The sequence below is a fragment of the Aegilops tauschii genome, chromosome 6 (genome assembly GCF_002575655.3).
Source record: "Aegilops tauschii subsp. strangulata cultivar AL8/78 chromosome 6, Aet v6.0, whole genome shotgun sequence".
Lineage (NCBI taxonomy): Eukaryota > Viridiplantae > Streptophyta > Magnoliopsida > Poales > Poaceae > Aegilops > Aegilops tauschii.
Genome location: NC_053040.3, coordinates 255,689,532 through 255,708,423, shown reverse-complemented (window position 1 = coordinate 255,708,423; position 18,892 = coordinate 255,689,532). Strand labels below are relative to the sequence as shown.

Genomic DNA, 18,892 nt, shown 5'->3' with positions numbered 1-18,892 from the left:
ACCAAGTCGCGCCGCCCCTGCCTTCCCTTCATTTGCTCCCCGTGCTCCTCTTTCTCTCAACCTCTCTAATCTCTCTCGCCTCTCCCTTCTCTAGCAGGGACCCGACGCCATGGACGCTCGCGTCCTCGATCTTGCAGCGCCGCCGCCTAGAGCTTCTTCGCTGGAGGCCTTCGCCTCATCCGCGTCGCCGGCGTCCATCCCCGCCTGAACCTCGTGCCCGAGGAGCCCCATGCCGAGCTCCTCCTCCCTGCCTTCGCCTCGGCCTCATCCAGGAGAAGAGCGAACGCATCAGTTCCGCCGTTTACCGAGCCGTCCCTGACCTCCACCTCTTCAACCTCGCCGTCCTGGCCTCCTCCGCCGCGCCGGTGAGCGCGACGCCGGAGCACCGCAAGTCGCGTGCCCCTGCCGTCTCCTTCATCTCCTTCCTCCATTTCTTCCCTTTCCCTTCGGTTCCCTCTCTCCCTCACTTCTCTCTGTTTCTCTGAACAGGAGCACCGCGCCGAGGCCTCAAGCTCAAGCTCGCCAGCTGCCTCCTCTGCTTCGAACGCCCCCTGCGTCGTCTTGTGCATCGCTGCAGCGGATCCAGTGGTGCCCAGCCTTTGTTCGTGCCGCCTACAGCCTCGCCAAGAGGCCGCCGCTGCTCTGCTTCCTGACGAGCAGAGGACGAGGCGCCCGCTCGCCCGCGCCTTCGCCAAGTCCAGCGCCAGCAAGCGCCTGGGCCACCTCCCCTTCGCCTGTTGACCGCGGCCCAGCTCCCACCTCCACCAACTGGGCCTCAGCCCAGGGTGAGCCACCGCTGCGCCCCCCTTCCACTGTTGGCCCAAGTGCAGATTCGGCCCGTAGATGTTTTTTCCAGTTCTGCGAATTTAGTTATTATCTAGAGACTGCCAGTTTTGCAGAAAAGTCCTTCATGTTCATGCATTAATTTCTCTTGAACCGTGCATCGGATTAAAATGTTTTAAATATGTAAAATGCTTAGAATCTCATCTAGTTTCATAATATGCCACTCTCATCCATGTTTAAAATGTTTAAACTTGTTGTTTGCATTTAATTTGCTCAAATGCCATGCTAAAATGCTTTATTTCATAACTAATTAACCGTAGCTCCGAATTTAATAAACTTTATATGTAAATGGGGTGGAATAATGCATAGATTAACATGGTATCACTACTTTGCATGTTTAACAACTCTAAAATTGTGTTTCGGGCAGAACAGTACCAAACCCAAAATATGCATATGGGGATTTTCCGGAATTGCTTTTTGTTACTTCCGGCCTCATTTAAATTGCCTAGATAGGTAGTTTTATTATGCTTCACCCCTTGCCATGTTTAATAACATTTAATATTGCTGGGTACATAAACGAGAGAGAACTAAATAATTGTTGTGATGTTTCGTTAATATGCAACTCATTGCATATTGAGTTCCACTTAATTTGAAGTATTGTTTGTGCACTTTGCCATGCCATGCCTCATTAAACCGGACATGCATCATACTTTAATGTGCATCATGCCTTGCTTATGTGATGGTTGTTTACCATGATGTTTGCTTCTTTCCGGTTGCCCTTCTCCTTGTTAAATCCGGTTACGTTGCGATTGTGAGGATCCGTTCGACTACGTCCGTTTGTCTTCTTCATGGACTCGTTCTTCTTCCTAGCGAGATTTCAGGCAAGATGACCATTACCCTCGATATCACTTCTATCTTTGCTTGCTAGTTGTTTGTTCTATCGTTATGTCGCGCTACCTACCACTTGTTTATCATGCCTCCCATATTGCCATGTCAAGCCTCTAACCCACCTTCCTAGCAAACCGTTGTTTGGCTATGTTACCGCTTTTGCTCAGCCCTTCTTATAGCGGTGTTAGTTGCAGGTGAAGTTGAAGTTTGCTCCATGTTGGAACATGTTTATATCACAATATCTCTTATTTAAGTAATGCATCTATATACTTGGTAAAGGATGGAAGGCTCGGCCTTTTGCCTGGTGTTTTGTTCCACTCTTGTCGCCCTAGTTTCCGTCATACCGGTGTTATGTTCCTTGATTTTGCGTTCCTTACGCGGTTGGGGTTATGGGACCCCCTTGACAGTTCGCTTTGAATAAAACTCCTCCAGCAAGGCCCAACCTTGGTTTTAACATTTGCCACCTAAGCCTTTTTCCCTTTGGTTCTGCAGACTCAAGGGTCATCTTTATTTTAACCCCCCAGGCCAGTGCTCCTCGGAGTGTTGGTCAAAAACAGAGCCACTTGCAGTGCCGCCCCTAGGCAACTTGGGGTATCTTCGGTTGCCGTACGTAGTGTTCATCCGGTGTGCCCTGAGAACGAGATACGTGCTACTCCTATCGGGATTTGTCAGCACATCGGGCGGCTTTGCTAGTCTTGTTTTACCATTGTCTAAATGTCTTGTAACCGGGATTCCGAGACTGATTGGGTCTTTCTGGGAGAAGGAATATCCTTTGCTGATCGTGAGAGCTTGTAATGGGCTAAGTTGGGACACCCCTGCAGGGTATAAACTTTCGAGAGCCGTGCCCGCGGTTATGTGGCAGGTGGGAATTTGTTAATATCCGGTTGTAGAAAACTTGGCACTTGACTTAATTAAAATGCATCAACCGCGTGCGTAGCCGTGATGGTCTCTTTCCGGCAGAGTCCGGAAAGTGAACACGGTTTGGGTTATGTATGAACGTAAGTAGTTTCAAGATCACTTCTTGATCACTTCTAGCTTCTCGACCATTGCGTTGCTTCTCTTCTTGCTCTTATTTGCGTATGTTAGCCACCATATATGCTTAGTGCTTGCTGCAGCTCCACCCCATTACCCCTTTCCTACCCATAAGCTTAAATAGTCTTGATCTTGCGGGTTTTGAGATTGATGAGTCCTCGTGACTCATAGATACTACCGAAACAGTTGCAGGTGCCGATGATACCAGTGCAGGTGACGCAACCGAGCTCAAGTGGGAGTTCGACGAGGACCTTGGTCGTTACTATGTTTCGTTCCCTGATGATCAGTAGTGGAGCCCAATTGGGACGATTGGGGATCGAGCATTTGGGGTTATCTTCTTTTCATTTTGGATTTGACCGTAGTCGGTCTATGTGTGTACTCTGAATGATGTATGAATTAATTGTTCATTGTGTGAAGTGGCGATTGTAAGCCAACTCTATTTATCCCTTTCTTGTTCATTACATGGGATTGTGTGAAGATGACCCTTCTTGCGACAAAACCGTAATGCGGTTATGCCTCTAAGTCGTGCCTCGACACGTGGGAGATATAGTCGCATCGTGGGTGTTACAAGTTGGTAATCAGAGCCATCCCTGACTTAGGAGCCCCCTACTTGATCGAATCGCTGATGTTGTTGAGTCTAGAACAAAAATGTTTTGAGTCTTAGGATTATATATATTGGAGAGTAGGATTCTTTTTATTCCTCAGTCCCTTCGTTGCTCTGGTGAGGTCTCCTGACGTAGATGTTTTGTCTTTCCTCTCCTCAAATTTGACAAAAAAACTTTTTAGGATGACGCGGGTATCTTGGGATCGTTCGGATATTGTTGTGATGAGAACATTGTTCTTCGTGCCTCCTGACATTTAGGGGTTGTGGTAGTGTCCCGGGGAGTTGAGCTCCGAGGTGTTGTCGTCACAATTTTATCGTTGCAGTTCTGGAATACCTGAGTTTCGCCGACATCGAAAATCTCTTTTATGCAGTTGTTGGTGAGATAACCTCGACGCCACCCAGTACTGGGGCAGGAGTTCGGGAGTATGGCCATAGCTCGTATAACGGATGCTTTTCGAAGGTTGAGGCACACGATTTCTGGCGTTTTCTTGGTTATGTGTTGACGGATGGATACAGCTGGATGTAGGGATTGTTTAGTTTGGGTGAGATATATTGCTTCCCTTGTATCCCCAACACCAGATTGCATAACCAAAAAGTTTCAGGAGTTTATAGGTGGGCATTCAAGTATCTCCTAGGATATCTTTCCGACAGATGCAAGATACGAGATTGGGGTTCGACGTCTAGTGGTCCGCCTGTCCACGGTTGGTTTTACAGTGGTCTCGTTGTGTCTTAAAGAGTCCTTGGCTATGCTGACTCAGGGACGCTTCGTATGTCATGTGCACTGCCTTGTACATGATGGTGATGTACAATCGAGCCCGTGTGGGCCCCACCACGAAAACTTCGGACGAAATCTCTATCATATGTTTGCTCTGGCTTATTTTGCAAGTCAATCCTTTGTTTTTGTTTTGGTTTGTGGTATTCGAGTTGCTTCAATGTCCAGTGTTGATTCCATACCTTTCCTAAGCGGTGTTCTCATATTTCTATGAGAGTGGTAATCCTTCTTGATCATCATATGTTTGCTCCGGCTTATTTTGCAAGTCAATCCTTTGTTTTTGTTTTGGTTTGTGGTATTCGAGTTGCTTCAATGTCCAGTGTTGATTCCATACCTTTCCTAAGCGGTGTTCTCATATTTCTATGAGAGTGGTAATCCTTCTTGATCATCGATATTTTCATCCCAATTCTATTTCCAACCAGTGCGCTTCTCTTCAAGATGATCCCATAATTCTCCCCATCCGCAAGATAATTCTAAGTCTTTTCTCAATGATGTCTATTTCATTCATCCCAAGTTGCCTTTGTTTTCCCGCCCTCCCACCCTTTTTCTTCAAGGACACAGATTTCTTAATCAAGTATCAATTTAATTCATGTGAAGACTCTTCACTCGTTTCCTTCAATGTTCTTAACCGAAGATTTCTCATGGAGATGCTCAGATGCTTTAAGTTTATCATTCTTCATTCTCGTATTCTTTTTCGGTGGATTCAATTCAAGCTTTCGGTGTTGATCATATCCCTTTCGTCGTTTCAAATGTTTTCTCATGCCGGTGCACCTCTTAATCATCCACCTCTTGTTATTCATGTTTATCTGGAGTATTGAAGATATCCCAGAAGATTCAAGTTTCTATTCGTAACCCTTTCAAGCTATTTCGAGGTCTTATCTTATTAAAGCCATTTAATTCAACTGGCGCAATCTATCTTTTAAATCGTTCAACGGTGTTTCTTTTGAGTGGGCCCTAACCCACAGGTCTTTTCCAGGATCTTACCTGACTCTTCTAATTTTCCTGGAGCTATTCCCAAATTCTTTTCGAAGTGTGACGTAAGAATGGATTCCATCAGTCATATTCCTTCTCCAAAATCGCTTTCAAAACATTGTCATCGTTGGTTCATCATTTCTATTCTTCATTATTCTGGAGAGTCTCAATAAATTTGGTGGTGTTTCTCGTCATCATTCTCAACGTTGAAGACCAAAGAAGACTTCCTCTTAAATCCTTACCCGATCTTCCAAAGATTCATGGTTCTAGCTTTATGCCATCCTCTCATAATTGTTTTTTGATTATGGTAATTCTTTTCACCCATCCGGAGCAATTCAGGATTATTCTCAGTTTTATTATTCGGAGCCATCATCTCAGAATTATTCATTCTCAGCGTGTAGCTATCGTTCTCCAAATCTTACCGGTGCATCATTCAGGTATTCTCAAATTAGCTCGAGATCTCTTCGTTCACTTGTATCTAAAATCTCTCAAGTATCTTTGTTCGTTTTCTAATTCTTCCCGGTGTTTCTATCTTTTCTTCGTTCATTTTCAATTCTTACAGTGGTTCGTTCGAGATTCCTCTTCCTTTGTTACCGTATCAATTCATTCGTTATTTCCAATCCTACCGGTGGTTCATTGAAGACCTATCCAAGTTTGCGCTATATCTATCTTAATCCTTTCTATGACAATAAGTAGTATGCCAAATCCATTGCTTATCATCAATCTAAATTGGTGAAGGATACGCATAACGTAATTCTTATTATTGTTTCATCCAAGTGATTTAATTTCTTTTTCTAGAGTTGTTCTTCGTGTCACATTCTCGGTTCGAGATGCTTCATCTTTTGTTCTCCGGAGTTCCTTGTTTTTTCTGCATTATCTCGTCACGAAGCTCCATCTAAATCATTGCGAGGCTTCACCTTGTGTTCTCAACTTCTCTTTCTTTCATTGCCGGAGTTCTTCATGGAGGCTCTATATGGTGGTTCATCGAAGATTTCATTCATTCTCCAATTGTTCTTCAAGATTTCTCTCGGAGTTAAGATCCGCCAAGCTATACTCTAAAATAAACATGGTGTTCAACACATGTTTTGTTTTGAGGAGATCAAGTATTCTTCTTCTTGCATTTCGAAGTGCAATTCTTTCTACCTTATCTTTTGTGATGGTGATATGTCATTCTTGACAATTTCCTTTCGTGTTTCATGATTCTCAAGTTATCAAGAATGAGATATTTAAACCCATCATTTTTCTTTGTTCAGGAGTGAAAGTGCGTTATATCGACTAGAGCGGGGCTGAATAGGCGATTTTTATGAATTCTTCACCGAGGAATTTGCCAGTGAGGAAATTGCTTAGCGAAGAACTACTTGCAGCAGAATAAGTACTCAAAAGTATGCATAGCAGAACACAAGCATGGTCATCATGATGAAATGAAGACAAGCACAGAGTACAGAAAGCGTAAACACAGGATAACACAGGATGAAGACAAACAGACTGAAGAAATTGAACTGAGGAAATTGAGAAAGTCTTCAGTCCAGGTCTTCAAACACAGATATGAATAAGTGCACAACACAGTTATGAGGAAATGAAAGAGTTGAGGAAATAGAACCAGTAGGCTTGGTGAAGACAATGATTTGGTAGACCAGTTCCAACTGTTGTCTCAGTTGTACATCTGGTTGGAGCGGTTAGGTATTTAAACCTGAGGACACACAGTCCCGGACACACAGTCCTCGGCGTATTCTCCTTGAGCTAAGGTCACACAGACCTCGCCCAATTACTCGTGGTAAGTCTTCAGGTTACTTCTGAACCTTCACAAACTCGGTCACTCGGCGATCCACAATTCCTCTTGGATGCTCTAGACCATGACGCCTAACCGTCTGGAAGAAGCACAGTCTTCAAAGGTAACAAGCGTCGGATCCACGCAGGATCAATCTCTTCAGTGATGCTCAATCAGTTTGGGTTTGTAGGTGTTTGGGTTTGGGTTTTCCTCACTTGATGATTTTCGCTCAAAGTCCTCGGAGGATGGGATGCTCTCAAATGACAAGTGTCAGTTTCTCTCGGAGCAGCAAACCAGCTAGTGGTTGTAGGGGCGGCTATTTATAGCCTAGGGAGCAGCCCCACATGATAAGACATAAATGCCCTTCAATGATATGACCGTTAGGTGGGTAGATATTTTGGGACAGCTGGCGCATAGCACAGCAACGGTCGGAAATTTGAGTATCAAATTCCTCAGGGCTATCATGTTCCTCACTGTGTAGGCAATCCGCACTAGCGAATTCCTAACTCCTCAGTCAGAACAAATTCCTCAGAGACCAGAAGAACGTCGTCTCTGTCACTGAAGAATATGACTGAACTGTATGAGATTTCCAATGGCTTCACTCGAAGGGATTGGTAGGTGTAGGAATTTGAGTTGAGCATCACATGGAAATTTTTCCTTAGTATTTCCTCGACCCCCTTTAAAAGTACGGTGTTTCCTATGACTCAAGAAAGGGAAAATGAAACTCCGAAAACATCGTCACGCTTCATGTTCCTCAAATGAATACCAAGTCTTCAAGGTCACACCAATTTCTTCACTTTCAAAGTCTTCAGAAAGTCTTCAGAAATCCAAAGTCTTCAGTCGAAGAACTTCAGTTTTAGGGGTCGACTTTCTCTATAAATATCAAACTCCGCATAGACTTATAGACCTGTGTACACTCATAAACACATTAGTCCCTTAACCTATAAGTCTTCAATACACCAAAATCACTAAGGGGCACTAGATGCACTTACAGTCTCCCCCTTTTTGGTGATTGATGACAATATAGGTTAAGTTCTCAACGGGGATAAACATATGAAGTGTAAATACTGATATTGATTATTTGATTGCAAGATATAGAAGAACTCCCCCTGAAGATGTGCATAGTGAGGAATTTGCTTTTGAAGCAATGCACACTTGAAGAGTAAAATCATGGAGATCTCCCCCTATATCTTGTAATTCATACACGCATTTGACATAATATATGAAGAATTGGAAATGCATGATGAAATATGGTGACTGATGTAATTCAGCATGCGTGCAATAACATTAACGAGGAATAAGCATGCAGAAGAAACAACAAAAGTATCAGGCCACATAGAGTTTAAGTTTACAACTCGATCCAACAAAGTCATGAGAAGAACGAGAGTTGTAACTTAGAAAAAAACGCCCATATAGATAGACCCGCTTGAAGACTAACTCAAATTTCTCCCCCTTTGTCATCGAATGACCAAAAGGTTCGAAAATGAGGACTAACGCCCCTGATGAATATCAAGTTAATGAAGGAGCGCCAACGTTGTTGGGGTCGTTTGTTGATGTAAGGCATGCTGCAGTGTCGTCCAAGTCTTCATGCTCGTCGGTGTCACGCGATGAAGAATAGGAGCTGGCCACCAAGGATGGAACCTTGACCTTCTTGTATTTCTTTGGTGGAGGTGCAGACCAGTCAAAGTCCTCCTTGATACCCATTTTCTTCAGATCTTCTACGCTATAAATGTGCGACAGAACAGCCCAGGTGTGGTTGAGGGTTTCATGAAGGTAGTAATGGTTTTTCTTCACTGAATTGTGGGCAGCAGTCATGTTGTGAAGAATTGAACCTAGCTGACGCTTGACCCATTTGTGATTGCAATCAACCTTCTGGTGAAGACTGAGGAGAAGCTCACGGTCAGTCATCACCCTAGGAGCTGTGCCTTGAGGATTTGGCTTGGTTGCGTTGGCGGCAGAGTCATCATTGGTGGAGTAGGATGCAGCCTTGCGAAATTGAACATCCAATGGACGAATGCCTTCATCAATAATAGCAGTATCCTTGCCCTTTTCATCAGCTGAGCAAAATGTCCGTTTGAGGACTTCAATCGGGGGCAAGTAGCTGCAATGGTTTAGTGTATCAGCTTTGTAGTTGAGTGAAGACACTGTTCTGATGAATCTCATAATCCACGAAGCATAAGGCTTCAACTCAAACGGTGACATTGCGACATTGGCCAGAGTCCTCATGAAGAAATCATGGAAGTTGACGGGAACGCCATGAATGATATTGAAAAGCAGATTCTTCATGATGCCAACGACTTCTTCATTCGAGTCGTGTACCTTGATAGGACTCAATGTCTTCGTCAGAATGCGATAGACATTCCGAGGCACATATAACAATTCCTTCACAAGGAATTTAGTTTTTGGGGCCTGACCTGGCTTCAATGGCTTCATCAGCACTTGCATATAGTGATCTGTAAGCTCAGGTTCACTGTAGACGCAATGAGCAGCTTCAAGGGGAGGACTGAGAGGCAAAGCACGAAAAAATTTCGTAGTTGGTGCCTTGTAGTGAGTATTTTCAGACATCCAGTCCAGCACCCATGAATTCACATCTTCAGAGTCTCCGGTGATGTGTAGAGTTGCATAAAATTGAAGAATGAGCTCTTCATTCCAATCACATATATCAGTGCAGAAATTTAATAGTCCAGCGTCATAAAGAACACAGAGGACTGGCATGAAGCACGGCAGAGATTCCATATCCACGTGAGGAATGTGCTCATGATCGAAGACTTTGTCTTTGTTGAACAGCACTGAGGAATAAAAATTTGCCTGGCTCGCAGTCCAGAAACGCCTCTTCCTAATGCGAGCAGAGTCATAGGGGTTGTAATTAGTGAAGAATACGTGCTCGCCGAAGAAATCATTAGCCTTGAATTTTTGCTTCCTTGAGAATGGATCCTTTGGCTTGGGCAGAGGAGTGCCAGTCAGTTGCATTACAACCTCAGGAATCGCAATCTCAGGTTCTTCAGGCTGAGGAATTTATGGTTTCTCTTCAGTGGCAACCTGGGTCTTCAATTCTTCATTTTCATTTTCTTCAGCACTAGTGGCTGGAATTTCTTCATGAGCTTCATCAGATCCCATTTGAACTGTAGTTGCTGGGGACTGAGGAATTTGTTGCAATGGTGTGAAGAGTGGAGAGTTGGGGTGCTGACTTTCCCAAAAGTCGTCATTCATCACTGGTGTGGTACAGCCAATGTCCACGTCTTCATCTTCTATTTCTTCAACGCCGGCCTCTTCTGCAGTAAACTGAGGCATAGGCGAGGAAACTGTGGGGGTTGAAGGGGTTTTATCCACTTCAATTTCTTTATCCATCTGCTCTGACGACAGCAGAAGGATTTTCTTCATCAGATCCGCTAGGGATCACATATTCTTCATCAAAAGGGACGATTTCCTTTGATGGCATGGAGGAAACAGGAACAACATCAATTGGATTAGCAAATGAGCTTGTCAATTTCTTCATCTTCTTCGGCGCTGAAGAATCTGAAGGAGCTGATGCTTTCCTTTTCTTCACTGTTGCACGCTCTGCAGCCTTGGTCTTCTTCACATCTGATGCAGATGGAAGAATTGGAGTTGGGGTAGGCGCTGGAGGAGCAGAGGAATGTGGTTGATTTTCTTCAGGCACAACTGATGCAGTTGCCCTGACCACTTCATTTTCTTCAGGCGCACCACTACTGGATGCCCTGACAATTTCATCAGCGGCTGGAATGCAGTCATCAGCCCTGGAACTCACATTTTCTTCAGCAGCCTGAATGTCATCAGCGGTGCTGGCATGTTCTTCAGTTGGCTGAGCAGATGCTTCAGCCTGAGGAATTTCTTGTTGCAATGGGGCTGCAACATTTGAGGTGAACTTCTCAGTCAGTTTAACAAACCTGACCTTGGCTCCTTTCCAATCAGCATAGTAAGCATTGAAATCATTGCTGAGGACTTTGATTTCAGATTGGATCTTCACAAGTTCATCAGTTGTCATAGAGACAACGTTGTTCTTCAGGAATTTCTCCTTCCTGTACTGCGCTTTCTTGAGCTGCCTGGCCTTCTCAAATTTCCATTTCTCTTCTTGGATGAAGGCAGTCAGCATATGACTTTGGCCAGGAGTCAGCTTGAAGTCAGGCATATGAGTGTTTGGGTCCTGGTGCCAGAGATCAATGTAATCGAGGATCAACTTTGGATCCAAAAGCAGAGGCACATTTGTGCCCTTGGCTCTAGCGGCCCTGACTTGCCTATCTCTGATGATTTCAGCAAGTTCTTCATCATCAGCTTTGTCTTCTTCAGACGGCACTTGGAAGGCGACTTGCTTCTTGTGAGGACTTGGGCGAGAGCCTCGTCCAGCAGTGGTCTTTGTCTTCAGCAGAGAGGGTCCTGTTGAAGAATTTGGTGCAGCTGAGGAACTAGCTAAAGCTCCTGAGGCAATAGAGATGCGTGTAGTCCTTTGGCACGTGGCAAGATGCACAGGTGCTGAGGATTTGGTCGGAGCAGCTGAGGACTTTGGAGGAGCAGGAGCAGTGTTAGGAATTGGCCGTGAGGACATTGACGGTGAAGCACTTGGCTTACGCGCACGCTTCTTTGCCATGGATTTCTTTGGCTTGACAGAGACTTCAGCGGCAGCAGCAGCAGCAGAGTCTTCATTGAATTTCCTCACTGCTTCTCTAGCTTGTTTAGCCAGCTTGGCCTAGCGCTTGGCCCATTCATCAGGATAATCCTCACCACGCTTGAGGCTGGTGAGATCAGCTTCTTGGCCAGGTGCCAACGGAGGTCTTGAGCATCGAGGATTGAGTGTGAATTTGTTCATGTACTTGGGAGTCACATACCTATACTCCCTCCACTCTCTTGCCCATCTCCTCTCTATCTTCTGAATGCGCACCTTGCGCTGATTTTTATCTTCCTCAGGGGGTGTGCAGTACCCAGCATAGATGTCCTCAGGGATTTCAAATGCAGTGTTGATCTCAGGCCTCTTTCCTCCTTTCTGTGGCTTCTTTCCATCAGCCATTTTCTTCAGATGAGGAATTTGAACAATTGAATTCTCTGAAGAAGTATGCAACCTTTCTTCGAGGAACGCTGCAAATGAGTTAAGTTGATGAGAACCTAGTGATTCAGCAGCGGACATGAGTACCTGTGAACAGAGTATAGTTGCGAGGAATTTGAAGAGGTCATATGCATTCTCAGAAGATTTTTCAAAAAGAACAAGTTTGAGGAATTTGACCAGATGAGTCTTGAAGAATTTCACTAAGCGTTCTTTGTCTTAGGTTCCAGAGTTGTATAGATCGAAGATCCACACAATTGAGGTATCTTGAAGAAAAATTATTGCTTAGAGAAATGAATCAAGAACAGATGACATGTGAGGTGTTTAGTGTGTGAAGAATTTGAAGAATAAACACCTTTGAAGATTTTGTATAAATCATTTGAATCAAGGAGGGCAGTAAAAGTAACTTTTAATTACCTTGAACGAAGAACACGATGAACTGTGAGGTAGAGATGAGAAGTTCGTCTGTGTAGATCTTCCATGCCCTAACTCGGCGGAGGAAGACGGCTACGGCGGCGGCGGAGTGAAGATTTCCGCGGCCGGCGCGAGTACGGCGGCGACGAGATCGAGGCAGTGAAGCTCTTCGTCACCAGCGACGATGAAGTAGCGGCGGCGCTAGGATTTGAGAAGCTCGAGCTGGAGAGAGGTCGAGCGGAGTAAAGGAAGTGAGGAAGGGGAGAGGGGGTATTTATAGCCACGGTGAAAAACTGTTCGCCCGAAGAAATTGGACGAACGTGCCCCTGACCCTTCTCATTCGCTTGACATGTGTCACCCACATAGTGAGAAGTGGAGATCGTGTTAGATCGTGGGTGAATTGATAAGTATTTCGTGGGATGCAGAATGGTTTGAGCGGCAAAGCCGAAAATTTGGATAAGATAAGTTAAAAGTTCCATTTGCAAATTCTTCAGCTGACAAGGACACAGTGAAGATTTTGAACGAGTTTCAAATAGAACGCACATGAAGAATTTGTGAATAGATTGGGTTGAGTATAGCATAGAGGGGGAAGGGTCCGATCACATTCACTTAGCAGAAAACCAACTTGAAGAATTAGCCATAAGTGAATGCTGTAGAGGACATAAACTCATATATATATATATATATATATATATATATATATATATATATATATATATATATATATATATAGCCAATGAAGAAAAACGACGAAGAAGGGTGAGGACAATGCAAAGTTGAAGAACATGAACAACTGAGGAATTTCAAAAACTGAAAAAAACTCAAATTGAAGATTTTCAACTTTTGTGGTGGCGTGACCCACCGTATAAGAATGATGATTTCAGACACCGTGTACAATTGTCGTAGGGCTCTGAGAATCAAATTCTTCATTAATTTCTTCACACTTAGAGTGTTATTCTTCATTGATTGAAGAAAAATGTTTCTTCATGTGTTGCACATCTAAGTCATCAATTTTGCATAAGTGTTAGGATGAGTGTCCTTTTCAAAGAACATTCGAAGATTCTAGGATATTTAGCTCACACCGCATCTTGCTAAATCTCTTCTCATCCAAGGGCTTTGTGAAGATATCGGCTAGCTGTTCTTCAGTCTTCACATGCTCAATAGAAATGTCGCCCTTCAACACATGATCGTGAAGAAAATGATGACGAATCTGAATGTGCTTTGTCTTCGAGTGCTGAACTAGGTTGTGAGGAATCTTGATGGCACTCTCATTGTCACAGAAGAGAGGCACATTCTTCACGTTGACGCCGTAGACCTTGAGAGTTTGCTTCATCCACAACAATTGAGCACAGCAAGAACCAGCAGCAATGTACTCAGCTTCAGCAGTAGACAGTGATACGCAATTCTGTTTCTTCGAGGACCAACAGACCAAAGATCGTCCGAGGAAATGACATGTACCAGATGTTGACTTGCGGTCCACACGATCACCAGCATAGTCAGAGTCAGAATATCCAATGAGATCAAAAGCCCAGCCCTTGGGGTACCATAATCCTAGTGTTGGTGTGTGAGCTAGATATTGAAGAATATGTTTCACAACCTTATGGTGTGATTCCTTCGGTGTAGCTTGAAATCGGGCACATATGCAAACACCAAGCATAATATCTGGCCTAGATGCACATAAATACAATAAAGAACCAATCATGGAGCGGTATACCTTCTGATCAAAGTCAATACCATTTTCATCAGTGCACAGATGGCCATTTGTGGGCATCGGAATTTTGACGCCTTTGCAATCTTGCATGCCGAATTTCCTCAGTACATCCTTGAGGTATTTCTCCCGAGATATGAATATGCCATTGCACTGTTAACGAATTTGAAGACCTAAGAAGAATTTCAACTCTCCCATCATAGACATTTGATATTATTCACTCATCATATAGGAAAATTCATCACTATAACGTTGGTCAATACAGCCAAAGATAATATCATCAACATATATTTGGCACACAAACAATTCACCATCATAAGATTTAGTGAAAAGAGTAGGGTCGAGTGAACCGGGTTTTAAGCCTTTCTTCATGAGGAATTCCTTCAAAGTATCATACCATGCCCGAGGGGCCTGCTTGAGGCCATAGAGGGCCTTATTGAGTCTGAAGACTTTGTCAGGATCCTTTGGATCTTCAAAACCTGGGGATGAGCAACATATATTTCTTCCTCAAGCTTACCATTGAGGAATGCACTTTTCACATCCATTTGATATAAAGTGATATCATGATGGTTAGCATAAGCAAGTAATATGCGAATAGCTTCAAGTCTAGCAACAGGTGCAAAAGTTTCATCGAAATCAATTCCTTCAACCTGTGTGTAGCCTTGAGCTACAAGCCGTGCCTTATTCCTCAACACAAGGCCATTTTCATCTTGCTTGTTGCGGTAGATCCACTTTGTGCCAATGATATTGTGCTTGCGAGGATCTGGACGTTTAACCAGTTCCCAGACGTTGTTGAGTTCGAATTGATGTAATTCTTCTTGCATGGCCTGAATCCACTCAGGCTCCAGAAATGCTTCATCTACCTTAGTGGGCTCTACGATAGAGAAAAAAGCATAGTGCCCACAAAAGTTAGATAAATGTGAAGCTTTTGAGCGTGTGAGAGGACCTGGTGCTTCAATGTCATCGATGATCTTTTCAACTTGCACTTCTTTTGCAACGCGAGGATGAGTAGGTTGTCATCGAGGAATTTGATCAGCATTTTCTTTAGCACCATTTTCTTCAGCATTTTCTTCAGGTGCATTAGCTCGACGTTCTTCACGTTCTGGAATGAATTCTTCAGCAGATTCTTCTGTAGGAATGACATCCTCAGTAGCCTTGAACTTGATAGTTTCCTTAGGTGCTGGTTCATCTATCACAGAGGGTAGGTGCTCTCTTTGCGAGCCATTAGTTTCATCGAACCGCGCATCTACAGCTTCAACAACCTTGTGAAGAACGTTGTTCAAGACTCTGTAGGTGTGCGAGTCCTTTCCGTAACCAAGCATAAAACCTTCATGTGCTTTCGGTGCAAATTTAGCATTGTGATGGGGATCCCTAATCCAACATTTAGCACCGAAGACTTTGAAATAACTCACATTGGGTTTCTTGTCAGTGAGCAGTTCATAGGCAGTCTTCTTGAAGAATTTGTGAAGATATACCCTGTTGATGATGTGCCACGCAGTATAAATTGCCTCAATCCAGAAGTGACAAGGCGTCTTGTACTCATCAAGCATAGTGCGAGCCATCTCAACAAGAGTTCTGTTCTTGTGCTCCACGACGCCATTCTGCTGAGGAGTATAAGGAGCAGATAACTCATGAGTAATACCAAGTTCATCAAGTTAGTCATCAAGACCAGAATTATTGAACTCAGCTCCATTGTCACTTCTGATGTGCTTGATCTTCACACCAAAGTTGGTTGAAGCCCTCGAGGAAAATCGTTTGAAGACTTCCTGCACTTTAGTTTGTAAGTAACAATGTGTACCCATGTGTATCGAGAGTAATCATCAACAATAACAAAGCCATAGAGAGATGCGTCATTTGTGACTGCTGAGTAATGGTTAGGACCGAAGAGATCCATATGAAGCAATTCAAATGGTCGAGTAGTGGTCATGATAGTCTTCGCTGGATGCTTAGCCTTCGTCATGTTTCCAGCTTCACAAGCTCCACACAAGTGATCCTTGAGGAATTTGACATTCTCAATGCCAATGACATGCTTCTTCTTCCCAAGCGTGTGCAAATTCCTCATGCCTGCATGACCAAGTCGTCGATGCCATAGCTAGCCTTCTGAAGCTTTTGCAAGTAGGCACACGGCTGGTTGCGGTCCTGTAGAGAAATCAAAAATATACAAGTCTCCTCTCCTAAAGCCTTCGAAGACTTTGGAATTGTCAGCTTCCATAAACACAACACAACGATACTTGCCAAAGACAAAAACCATATCGAGATCACAAAGCATTGAGACAGACATGAGGTTGTATCCTAAGGACTCGACAAGCATGACTTTGTCCATGAGGTTGATCATCCTGTAGATGAATTAGTGCAGCTTATGAACTTCATATACTTCATCAGTGAAGAATATGACATCAAAATTCGTCAGACCAATTTCATCAAGCAATGCAACAGTTAAAAATAGTATGAGGACGTGGGAAATGAAAGTTCATTTCTTCATGATTAGCCTGCGTCCTTTCAGGCACTTTTCAGGTCTCCAGCAAATTCTTCAGACGTTTAAGTACGTCTGGAGACCTGACCCTGCATAAAAGATTAGTTCTTTTTCTTCACCACCCACATCTGAAGGGGTGGCAAAGAGTTCATCACTCTGCGAGCTCCATACGAGAAAGGTGGCATAGAAGCCAATCCATTTCGTTTCACATAAGAGGAGTTAGGGTAAGCATATGAATAAGCAGAGAAATTCTTCGAGGACTTATGAACATAATGATTAGAAGAATAATGCTCATATTCATAGCCCTTAGCTCATCCCTGCGAAACAGAGTTGTTAGCACGATGATGTTCATATGAGGATTTTGATCCTTTTGAGGAATATGATCCACGTGAGGAATTCGATCCGTATGAGGACTTGGATCCATATGAAGAATTTGGTCCATATGAAGAATTTGATCTGGGGTTCCTATTCTTCACAGGTGGTGTCATGAGGACATTCACCTGAAGACTTTCAAGGCACCGTTTGGGAACCCAAATTTTCTTCATAGGAGAACCGTTCCTGCAGTTAGTGCCAACATATCTAGCAAATACTTCACCATTCTGATTTTTAAACAGTTTATAGTAGGAGTCAAATGACTCATCAGAAGAATGAGAAGATTCACATGTAAAGCCAGATAAATTAGATGGATCAACTGGAGGTCCCTTTGCAGCAACCCATGAGGTTTTGGGGTACTGCTCAGGCTTCCAATATGTACCATCAGCATTGAGTTTCCTCTCAAAGGCAATACCCTCTTTCCTAGGGTTCCTGTTGAGGATCTGCTTTTTAAGCACATCACAAAGAGTCTGATGCCCTTTGAGGCTTTTGTACATACTTGTTATGTACAATTCCTTCAGCCCTGCATCGTCAGTGATACTAGCAATGTCCTCAGATGAGGAATTATTGATAGCAGAGACAGTTGAAGAATTTGTAGCATTAGAAGCATTTGAACATTCAGGTGAAGAATTAGTAGATTCACGTTCAATGCATTTCAAACATGGAGGAACAAATTCTTCCTGAGCAGCGCTGATTTGTTGAGCAAGTAATGAATCGCGCTCCTTCTGAAGATCTTCATAACTCACTCTTAGCTTCTCAAGATCTTGCTTTCTTTGAAGAAATTCATAAGAAAGCTTCTCATGATCAGATAAGAGAGTGTTATGATGACCTTGAAGGTTGTCATACCTAGTCTGAAGTCTCTGAAGATTTTCAGTCAAGGTTTTAGTGTGATCCATTTCTTCACCCAACATATCATCACTTTTGTCTAGCATGCTTTGAACGTTTTCAAAAGCCCTTTGTTGTTTCACAGCAATCTTAGCAAGTTTAGAGTAGCTGGGCTTGAGGTTTTCATCAGATTCATTCTCACTAGATTCAGAGGAGGTATATTTGAGTACCTTGGAACCCTTTGCCATGAAGCAATAGGTGGGAGCATAGTCATCATTGCCTTCATCAGCCTTGTTGGTGAAGCCATTTTCTTCAGAATTGAAGATAGACTTGCTGATGAATGCAGTAGCGAGAGCTAGACTCGCTACTCCAGACTCGGACTCCTCAGATGCCTCATCTTCCTCATGTTCCTCAGATTCAGCTTCAGAGTCCATTTCCTTGCCAATGAATGCCCGAGCCTTCTTGGAGCTGCTCTTCTTGTGAGATGAAGACTTTGAGGATTTTGATGATGAAGATTTTGAGGATTTCTTCTTTTTCTTCGCATCATCAGAACTGTAATGCTTGTATTTCTTCTTCTTTGATTCCTTTTCCCACTGAGGACAATCTTGAATGTAGTGTCTAGGTTTCATGCATTTGTGACAAAGCCTCTTCTTGTAGTCACTGGATGAGGAATCATTGCTCCTTGAGGATCTTCCAAAGCGACCACGTCTTGAGAACTTTTGAAATTTCTTCACGAGCAGTGCTAGTTCCTGGCTCAGTTCTTCAGGATCACCAAGGCTGCTCCCAGAGTCTTCATCTTCAGACTCAGAAACTGCCTTGGCCTTCGGTGCACGTGATCCGCCATAGCTTGAACCATAGAGGTCTCTCTTTTCAGCAAGCTGGAACTGATGTGTATTTAGCCTTTCGACGATATCAGCGGGATCAAGTGACTTGTAATCAGCACGTTCTTGTATCATCAATGCCAGAGTATCAAATGAGGAATCAAGCGATCTCAACAATTTCTTCACCACCTCATGGTCGATGATGTCAGTGGCACCAAGCGCTTGAAGCTCATTTGAGATGTCAGTGAGGCGATCGAAGGTTTGTTGAACATTTTCATTGTCGAGTCTTTTGAAGTGGTTGAAGAGATTGCGAAGAACATCAACTCGAGAGTCACGCTGAGTTGAGACTCCTTCATTCACTTTGGACAGCCTATCCCAGATAAGCTTAGAAGTTTCCAAAGCACTCA

General features: G+C 43.6%; 1 protein-coding gene across 1 annotated transcript; it reads right to left on the bottom strand.

Moving 5' to 3' along the window:
- Positions 1–612: 612 nt before the first annotated feature.
- LOC141026002 (uncharacterized) lies at positions 613–18,620 on the bottom strand. The gene is made up of 2 exons (XM_073501943.1): positions 17,781–18,620; positions 613–858 (listed from the first exon to the last, which is right to left on the bottom strand). Exons 1-2 carry the CDS (start codon positions 18,618–18,620, stop codon positions 613–615), a joined length of 1,086 nt encoding a protein of 361 aa, XP_073358044.1.
- Positions 18,621–18,892: the final 272 nt, after the last annotated feature.